The sequence below is a fragment of the Enhydra lutris genome, unplaced genomic scaffold, assembly GCF_002288905.1.
Source record: "Enhydra lutris kenyoni isolate GAN:26980312 unplaced genomic scaffold, ASM228890v2 scaffoldscaffold14, whole genome shotgun sequence".
Taxonomy (NCBI): Eukaryota; Metazoa; Chordata; class Mammalia; order Carnivora; family Mustelidae; genus Enhydra; species Enhydra lutris.
The window spans coordinates 15,961,561-15,972,313 of NW_019154098.1; the positions used below are offsets into that span (position 1 = coordinate 15,961,561).

Here is a 10,753-nt window from a genome sequence, read left to right on the forward strand (position 1 = left end):
GCTGAGGTTGGAAGAATTAGTAACCTGTGGTAATGGCAATGACCACACCTTATATCTCTCCCCCCCGACCCCGTCCCACAGTGTGGCTGTTCCTCGATCCCTGCAGCTGACAATGCAAGTTCTTCCCTGAATTGTTGATGGCAGTAAGACAGGAAAGATGAGAATTCTAGTCTTCTGAGCAGTGTCACTTGGTATCCTCAGAAGCTTCCAATGTGCTTTTTCCTCAACATCAATTTTACAAACAAAAAGATACTCATCCATTTGCCAAAGCTGAATTTACCTTCATCTCCTAAATTTGGGGTGCACTTCGTTCTCTGAATCAGGTGGACAGGAGGTATTGAACTAAGTAGCCAGCCCCCTTTCCCAATCATTTTTCCTATTAGTACTTCCTTCCAGGCTTTGGGCATCACGATAGCTTCCCTAGATCTTAGAGCAGCTTCTAGCGCCATCTACGGGAATTGTTCTTGGAGCCTCACAAGGAAAAGTCCAAGTAGTTCTTAAAATGATCCTAACTCAAGAAAGGGGAAAGAGAGGTTAAATAAAGGGCGGGGGGGAGGGGGGGAGCGGACAAGATGCCTTAAAAGAGGCTTCTCTGATTTAGATATACTGACTCCGAATTACATGTTTACCTTCCCCAACCCCTCCAAAAAATGTTTTCACTGGGGTAATTTAAAATTATTTCAGGAGGGTCATTAAAACTGATAAACAGGGACACCTGGGTGGCTCAGTTGGTTAAGCGGCTGCCTTCGGCTCAGATCATGATCCCAGCATCCTGGGATCGAGTCCCACATCGGGCTCCTTGCTCAGCGGGGAGCCTGCTTCTCCCTCTGCCTCTGCCTACCACTCTGTCTGCCTGTGCTCATGCTCTCTCTCTAACAAATAAATAAATAAAATCTTTAAAAAAAATAAAATAAAACTGATAAACAGTTCTGGAAAGAGATTAAGTAAGAGGTCTTTAAAAACTTTTGTGTCCTCTGAATCAATAATCTCACTGCTAGGAATTCATTCTAAGGAAATAATTAGAGATGTACACTAAGAGTTGTGTACCAACAAAAAACAAAATAATTGATCGATCAAAACCACAATATCAAAACAGAACAAAAACCACCAAAAAAGCCTTGTTGACAATAACATTCTTTTTAATAGCAAACAACTAGAAACAATATCAACATCTACCATCAGAACAACTGAGTTATTATGGTACATCATTCGGTATATTAAAAACCTCATAATCATTTAAAACAAGGAAACTGGCAATGACAACAGATTAGAGAAAAAATCAAGATACAATACTCTATAAAGACATACACAAACACACATGATCCAATTTTTTAAAATACTTATTCAGATACACACTTAGAAAAAGGGCTATTGGGAAAGATTCCAGAACTTTCATGGTGAGTGATCTCTGGAAAAAAATGATCATTGGCCATTTTTATTTTGGTCCTCATACTTTTATGTATTTCCTACTTTATACTTTTCTGTATATTTTACAATTAGCGATAAGTATTACTTTAATGTTTCAAAAGTAAGCTATTACGTTAAGGGGAAAAATCTTTCACCTGTGTTGGTCAGTCTAATCAACTAGAATTTTCTTTAATCTGTCAATCCATATGATGTAATATGGCTCAAAATTAATCATGACCCTTTTTCAACCAAAGGGTCCACTTCATCCCTTACTGTGTCAAGTCCTAGAACATACACTGATTTTACCAGTCATGCAATGTTAGATCAGAAATCTCACTGTCTTAGCCCTCTCAAGCTACCTCTGCTTCTAAGAGGCTCCATGCCCTTGAAGTCAGGACTCCCAAGCATCAGGTTTCCATCCAGACCTTTATAACCAAGAGTCTGGACCATCCTTAGCCTTGACTTCATTCCTGCTTCACTGGGAGGGAAGAAGGGAGAGGGAAGAAAAGGGAACAGAATAAAGGGTAGAAAAAGCCCAAGTTTGGGTTTGAATATGGATGGACAAGGCAGAAAAGGTTAGGGCCAAAGAGAAGTAAAAGAGAACAAAAGTGAAATAAAAGAGACGGGGAATTAAAGGAAAGGTCCTTTTTAAACAGAAAAGGCAGTCGTTGCCTAAACATGTGCCATAAAATAATAATGATGTGCTACATTAGTAGCCTACACACTCAGCTTGCTACCTTCTCCTAGCCATGCCCCTTCATGTTCATGGGGGAAATAGTAACAAAAGGATTGCACCATTCTAGTGGCCCCAGGGGACGCCCACATCTCTGGGGCTACCTTCAGAGATGATCCAAGGACCCATGGTTGTCAAGAGGCATTTTATAATGGTCTATCAGCCAACACTGAGTGATTACTAGATCCTAGCAATGCTAAGCCCATTACATGATTATCTCACTGATCCTCACAACAAGCCTATGAGCTAAATGTTATTAATATCTTTATTTTAGAAACCTAGAAATAATCAATCCAAGAAATGATTAAACATTTCTGTGCATAGAATCTATCCTTGGCAAAATTATGCACAGATGAGGGCAGATAGGGAAGGAAAATACTGGTTTTTTAACACCTATAACATGCCAGACACCTTACCTCATTCATGGCTAACCAAATCTGACAAGGTACGTACAGAGTACAAAGTGATGGAAACACGAAATTGAAACAGATTTTTAACCTATCCTGGACATTCTGAATCAAAAGCCCAGGGTCTTACTTCCAGAGGATTCTGAAGAATTGGGACATTGAAGGGTCCTCTAGGGTTAGTGTGAGGATAGACCCAGCCTCTTAGGGAAGTCACTTTCACTTCCAAGCTAGCCAGCCTTTATGGACTGGGTGATAACGGTGTTAGAGGGACCCAAGGGGATCCCGAGACTGGACAGCTTATTCCAGTAAACTTCACCATTGGCAAAGGCCCTTCACCCAAAACCAATAAACACTTCACATGCCAGGCTTTGTGTGAGGCATCAGAATCACAAAAATGAAATCCATTCTCTGCACTCAAGGAGCTGACAGTCTAATGCGAAGGCATATCCTGGAAAAACATACTCTTGGGCATGAGCATAAACACATAAGCTCAGTCACCGTTGACGCCACTATGTGCGAAGCACTGTGTCACACTTCACCAAGCTTGTGTTTTCACAGAGCAAACCTAACCCATTTTAATATATAGTTATTTCTAGCTCCTTGGGATTATCAAATTATTTGAAGATGAAGATTTGAAGATGGAGGCTTTAACACAAGTTATATAGTTCAAGAGCTGTCAAGAAGGTAGTCATCCAAAAAGCTGCACATTTTCCAACTAGTCTATCCTTATATCTGCCCCTCCCAAGATCATTTGAACATCTGCTAAACACCTATTAGGCATCAGGTAAATTTCTGTTGAATGAATGACCATACTATTTGAAAGGAATTACATAAACTCAAATACAAAATCAAGAAGCAATGACAGTTTTGTCACTACCCTGATTTCAGAAAGTGAGACTGGCCAAGATTAACACATTGGACTAATGGATGACAGGCCACAGTCACAAAACATATTCCACTACTTCCCACCATCAGTGAGGAAATTTGTACAGCACTAAGGAGAAGGCTCGTTTGGTAGCTCCACCTTGGATGACCTGGAATGATGGGAGCAAACCCTCATCTCGGGTACTATGATGAGAGACTCACTGTTTGCATGCCTTCTGGTAGACTGTACGGCAGCCAGGGAGTAAGTTCCCCACTACATTTGTGGGTATATGCATTGACATGGATTTCCTCATTCCATTGTAGGGAAAAAAAATACAAGCCCCTTCTTTGAGTAGGAGAAAATGAATAGAAGAGTCTCTCTCTCTCTATATGGAACAAATCACTTAAATAAGAATGCTTTATTGGGGCGCCTTGGTGGCTCAGTTGGTTAAGCAGCTGCCTTTAACTCAGGTCATGATGCCAGGGGCCTGGGGTCAAGCCCCTGAACAAGCTCCCCGCTCAGTGGAAGTCTGCTTCTCCCTTTACCCCTCCCCCAGCTCGTACTCCCTCTCCCTCTCTCTCTCTCTCTCTCTCTCAAATAAATAAAGGCCAAAATTCAGTTGCAAGGCAGGCACTGTTGGGTGGGGTAGTGTACCATCAATCACATTTTGTGTGGCAAGTACAAAAAAAGAAAGAATGCTTTATATATTCTTTGTGCTGGCAAGAAAAATAAAGAATACAGAAGGTTTACTTCTCGGGAAGCTAAAAAAACCTGTTTGCTGATTAATGAAATTGAGGTAAAAGCATCAAATATGATTAGATTTACTATTAAGTCCCCCTCATAAGTGATACATCTCTCTTCTGTTTTCCTAGTTTTCAATCTAAAGAGACAATGATTCTTGCTAAATTGTTTTACTCATGGAGCCCATCCTAACCCATCTAAAATAGGATCATCTATGATTCTATAGACATCAAGGTTTGTGAAACCGGTTTTATGCAATCATGGGCAGTCATAAAACAGAGTAGGTGATGCTATTAGGCCAGAAACTGTACCTGTTGTTAATCTCCTCAGATGGGGAATTAGCTGAAATTGAACTTGCAATATCGTTCTTTCCTGACTTAAACTGAATCCTTTGTTTCAACAACAAAAACATTCAATAAGCTGAATCAAATAAAAGGGTTTTCAAAAGTCCGCAAACTTGAAACACTATATATAGTCTTGTGCTTTTACAAAACCGTATTCCTCAGGGTTCCTGAAGTTGGTCATAAAGAATTCTCACGTAGGATATAAGCTGGGGTTGCGTTGCTTCTTCTGCAAATGTGGGGCGGACAGTTTCCAATTTATTTCCACCAATAATAACTGATTACCATGTATTTAGACCTTGTTATATTGTAAGTGCTAGCTGCTTTGCAAACATTTATTTAATCCTGACAGAAACCCCGTGAGGCAGCCATAATCTCTGCTTTACACATGAGGGGGCAGGTCCAGAGTGGTTCCTGCCACACATAACATGACTGATGATGGGGCACAACCCCAACAGCCCCTGCCTTGCAACTGAATTTCGGCCTCGATAGCAAATGCCCAAATTTAATTATCCAACATTAATCAAACTCTTAGTTGTCTGTGGTAAAAAAAAATACCATAAACACTTGTCCCCAGATATTACAGTTGAAGACCATTTGAACGACCCTACCGAACATACAAAGGCGAAAAGATGGTTAGGTGAGGGTCACATAAAAGCCAATGACACCCTATTATGTTCTCCCCTTTCTTGAGAGCAGAAAATCACCCCAAATATTTTGTAAGTCTTTTGTTAAATTTTGGTTTATTTTTTAACCTCATAACAATATGAAACAGCTTAATTGCCTAACCAGTATCAGGCAATGATGAAGTACATGAAGAAAGAAATATTCCCCATGCACTTCGGTTACCTACCAGCTACAGCCCTTCGCAGCAGCTCTAATTGGCCCTTTCTGGCTCTACATTCCTAATTTGTATGTCTACACGGTCTTCTGAAAATACTTTTTGAATCCAAAAATGAGACCAGAAATCCTGAGCAATTCAGGAGTCTTGACCTTCCTACACATCTACTCCCTGCACTGGCAGGAAAAAATCGGAGCTAGGAGTATATGAAATAACTTAATACTTTACAAAGCATCCTTCCCATTGGATAGAAAAACAGGGAGGATCCACACACCTTGTAAGTCAGTCAGGAGGCAAAAAAAAATCCTGTTAAGACTGGAACTAAGGAGGGGCACCTGGATGGCTCAGTGGTTAAAGCCTCTGCCTTCGGCTCAGGTCATGATCTCAGGGTCCTGGGATCGAGTCCCGCGTCGGGCTCTCTGCTCAGCAGGGAGCCTGCCTCCTCCTCCTGTCTCTCTCTCTGCCTGCCTCTCTGCCTGCTTGTGATCTGTCTGTCAAATAAATTAAAAAAAAAAAGACTGGAACTAAGGAGTCTCCATCTCCAATGGCCAACTGTCCCTGTACACTGGCTCAGACTCAGGGAGTTAAATTTTTTTTTTTTTGTAAATTTTTTTTTTTAAGATTTTATTTATTTATTTGACAAATAGAGATCACAGGTAGGCAGAGAGGCAGGCAGAGAGAGAGGAGGAAGCAGGCTCCCCGCTGAGCAGAGAGCCCGATGTGGGGCTCGATCCCAGGACCCTGGGACCATGACCTAAGCCGAAGGCAGAGGCTTTAACCCACTGAGCCACCCAGGTGCCCCAGGGAGTTAATTATTAAAAAAAGAAAAAGAACCCAGGATCTGATCTGTCTAGGAGCTGTGCAATGAGAAAACTGAGGGGAAAAGACTACTGGTCAGAATTTTTTAAACAGAATTCAAGAATTCTACCTCTTAATCTGGCTTTGCCCAAGACAATGGGATCATATCACCAGATTACCAACATGGCTGAATTTAAGACATACAAGCATTAGAATGGCCAATCTCTAGACTGGGTGCCTCTATCCCATTTCTACTCTGTTACAATTCTTCTTGGAGAGCAGACACCTCACAGTATTTCCTACAGTCTTATAGGAAATCTTTATGAGTCTGTCAAGAATAATAATCCTGAAAGAACTTTATAAGATATCCCATACAGCAGGCACCAGTCACGTGTAGCTACTGAGTGCTTGGCAAGTGGTTAAAGCAACTAAGGAACCAGGCTTTAAGTTTCATTTCATCTCAATACAAATTTATTTAAATAGCCACATGTGGCTACTGTATTAGAAAGTAGTCCTAAATACTACGAAAGTTAATTTTCAGCAAATAAAAATGCATTTTTAAAAACTGAGCTTTTTCTTTCTTAACAGCCAACAAAACAGCCAGGAAATCACATTATTTGTTCAAAAAGAATCTTTCTCTGGATAAATCCGTGAGGCCAGGAATGACTTATTGCCACCCAGTCAGGAAAGAGGAAATAGGCACATTCAATGGCTAGCTCAGCTTCAAGCTCTCAGGTGTTCTTATTCCCAGCATTTCTCTTTCTGTTTGCCTCTGAAGCTATTCCAATCTTACCTTAATCAAAAAAAAAAAAAAAAAAAAAAAACATTTCTTCTCCATCATTGGCAGCATCTCATTGGGCAGAGGGAATGAGCTGGGGATCAGGACCTTCCTATCATCTAACCTGGAAGGTTGACTTTTTCCAGACATAATGGCAGACACACCAAAGAAAACTTTGTAGCCACCCCATCATTGTAATGGCCCAGTAAGAAAAAGAAAAAAAATTTAAAAATAAACAGCCTTTGAAACTCAAGAGGAAGATGGACTTGGGACCGAAAAGGAAGAGAGGAGGGCCTTTTCCCCTGGATAGTTTTTCCAAGTCCACCCATGAGGAAAATCTTCAACTTTAGGAGACTCGAAAGACTTTTCTATGTGAATTTTCTGGTGCTGACTGAGATAGGCACTTCTGCTGAAGCATTTCTCACAGTCAGTGCATTTGTAAGGTTTTTCTCCCACATGAGTCCGCCGGTGCCTGATAAGATTAAAGCTCTGACTGAAGCACTCGCCGCAGTCGGGACACTTATAAGGTCTCTCTCCTGTGTGCGTCCTTTGGTGAATCACCAGGGTGGAACTCTGACTGAAAGTTTTCCAACACTCTGAACACCGGTAAGGTTTTTCTCCCGTATGTGTTCTCTGATGTCTAATGAGATGAGAGCTGAGACCAAAACGCTTTCCGCATTCACAACATTTGTACGGTTTCTCCCCTGGCTGGAGTCTGCATTCCTCTATCACACCGCAGTTCTGACTCGAGCTTTCCTCATATTCGGAACTTTCATAGGGCTTTTCGCCTGTGTGGGTTTTCCGGTGTGTAATTAGGTTTGAACTTCGACTGAAACTCTTCCCGCATTCTGTACACTGATAGGGTTTTTCTCCCGTATGAATTCTCTGATGCTTTATTAGGGTCGAATTACAACCAAAGTTTTTTCCACACTCAAGACATTTGTAGGGCTTCTCACCTGTGTGTGTCCGCTGGTGGCGAATCAGGCTGGAACTCTGACTAAAACTCTTTCCACAGTCAGGGCACTTATAAGGCTTTTCTCCAGTGTGAATCCTCTGGTGCTCTATTAGGACGTAACTGTGGCTGAAGCATTTCCCACAAACAGGACATTCGTATGGCTTTTCACCGGTATGTGATCTGTGGTGCTGAATCAGGTGGGAGCTGCTACTAAAGCTCTTCCCACACTCAGGACATTTATAGGGTTTCTCTCCTGTGTGAGTCCTCTCATGGATAATGAGATGGGAGGTATTGCTGAAGCTTTTCCCACATTCACCACACTGGTAGGGCTTCTCTCCCGTGTGCGTTCTCAGATGTTGAATCAGGTGAGAGCTGTTACTGAAGCATTTCCCACACTCAGAGCATTTATAAGGTTTTTCTCCTGAGTGGGTTCTCTGGTGAATACGCAGATGCGAACTGTTATTGAAGCTTTTCCAACATTCAGGACATTTGTAGGGTTTGTCTCTGAAGGTTGAATTCTGCTGGACAGAGCCACTGCACTGTTCCCCTGGGTCCCAATTCCAGTGATTGGGTTTTTCATCTTTTCCTGTGGAATTTCCCTGAGTCTCTGACTTGCCACCATTCTCATAGGAATCATTACACCAGATCTCATCTCCTTGGGACCATGTCAATGAAATTTCTTTTGTATCCTCATGCTTACAATTTTGCAGGCCATCTCTTTTAGACCACTTTGAGGCTCTCTCTTTCTCTGCCTTGGAGTTATTGTGTTGAGCAGTTTCCAAATTATTCTTACTTTCATGTCCTGTAAGAATAAACAAATGTTCTAAATACATTCCCTAATCTCTGCTGGGGGAAGGAAATTCTGAATTGCAGTGGAAGGGAGGGAATAACAGAGTAAAACCTCATAAATTCTTTTATATTAAAAGAAAGTTTAAAACTGGTTTTATTTTTTTATACTCTAACTGTTCAGGAGAAGCAAGTGAATTTTTTGTGCTTGGTAACAACACTAATGAAGTATTTGAACATTACCAAGGGGGGGGGGGGCTTACTGATCTAAAAACTTCATTAAACTTTATTCTAGAAGACCTAAAAGAAAAAAGGGGATCTGAGTAGGGGAGAAACTAAATAAGACACATTCTAAAGGGAAAACTTGATGATACTTTAGTTAAAATCTGAGAAAATACAGAAATAACAATGATACCTATTATTTATTAAGAACAATAGCTTGGCATGTAGTATCTTGTTAATCCTAAAAAATATGAGACAGATATTCATTTTTCTTAAAGATGAAAAAACTGAGGTTGTAAAAGTTAACATGGTTTGTAGGCAACTGAGCAGGAATCAAAGTTGGTCGGATTCAAATGCTCTGTTCTTTCCACACAGTCTATAGCACTCCATGGCACATCTTACATTGAATTTCCAGTGGATTCAGATCAACTTCTTGATCTCTCACCTGTAAAAGGGCTTTTCAAATTCTCCCTCTCCTTGAAGCCACTAGAGTCTGAGACCAACAGTTTTTGCTCTTGCTCCATCAGTGGTCACACCAGGGTAGGGATCAGAAATCCTGTGGAAGGAAACAGGTTATGCTTGCAGGCATCAGCTAAAATGTATTCTTTTTCTTTCCTTCCCAACCATTGCAGCATAACCACAGGAGGCACAGAGTGCCCCAGGCTGAAAAAAAGAAACATGGTCTTTTGAAATCTTTTTGGGGGAAAAAAAAAATCTTATCTCAGACACAAGTGTTTCAAATTAAGGTTAACCCAATTTACTTTTTCTAAGGAAATGCCAATAAAAAAATTAAATCCTCACATTAAAGTCTGAGGATCAAGCTTCAAAAACAGAAGGAATACTAATATTCATTGTCCACTCAGAGTTTAGATAGTTTTAATTGAAAACATGAAGGGTTTTTTTGGAAACAGTAACAATAGCAGGACTTCAAAAAAAATGGATATGCAGGTCTAAGAAGCTTGTTCAGAAAGAAAAGCTGGCCCTTGACAGAAAGATGAAACACTTGAAGTTCAATTTCAAAATGAAGTTAGAATTTATATCAGGAAAAAAAAAAAGAAGAAGAAAAAGAAAAAATAGGACAAAGCAGGGCCAGAATAGTTATAGCCTATAACCCCTAAAGATAAAAAGTAAGGTAATAAGAGAACTCTTCCTTGCCTCTTACTTTCTCAATCTATCATAATCACAATATTCCTTTTAGCCTAAACTTTATCTTCTGGAGTCAGCTAGGATTCTTGACCTACTTTAAGGTACTGATCTATCACTGGAAGGCAGGTATATATGGGCTTGCAATCCATTTCAGGATATAGAGCATTATTTGGGGAAAACAAGAGCCTAAAATAAGGATGTACAAAGGCACACGTGGAAAACAGAACAAAACAAAAAATTGTTTGGGGGAGTATAAAAAAGGTGTAATTTTTACTTAATCACTGCCTATTATGTGCCAGGAAGTAAGCTAAATACTTTACTCTCATTTAAATTTCATAATAGCCCTTGGAGGTCTATAAACAATTACCAGCATGTTATTATAGATTAACAAAAAAGACATTAATAAACTTTCCCAAGGTCATGCAACCAGAAAGCGGTAGAGCACAATTCAGTCCTAAGCCTGTTTGGATACGGACTTTCACTCTTACCTATGACAGTAAACAAGAGGAGGCGGCAGAGCTGGGCATAACCGCAAACTGCAAATGAATCTCAAAGAGCACCTTTATTTTGGAAAACATTAACCGGATTAAAAAAAAAAAATCTACATCTGTAGCCGTGATATCAAACGGAGCTGGCATTCCCTAAGCACTCTCAGCAACTAGGGATTTGTTACAGGAAAAGGTGACGCTAGTCTAAATGACAAATAGCCCTAGCGTTTGGCCGGGGGTGTCAG

At 40.5% G+C, this 10,753-nt stretch overlaps 1 protein-coding gene across 1 annotated transcript in view; it reads right to left on the reverse strand.

The window, feature by feature from the left end:
• Nucleotides 1-7,087: 7,087 nt before the first annotated feature.
• Nucleotides 7,088-10,753, reverse strand: part of LOC111146665 (zinc finger protein 572) — a 4,117-nt gene continuing 451 nt past the window's right edge. The window contains exons 2-3 of the mRNA XM_022502311.1: nt 9,320-9,430; nt 7,088-8,668 (exon numbers count right to left, since the gene is read on the reverse strand). Coding sequence (XP_022358019.1) covers nt 7,161-8,668; nt 9,320-9,398 — 1,587 coding nt within the window. The 5' untranslated portion in view covers nt 9,399-9,430 and the 3' untranslated portion in view covers nt 7,088-7,160. The remainder of the gene's footprint in view (nt 8,669-9,319; nt 9,431-10,753) is intronic.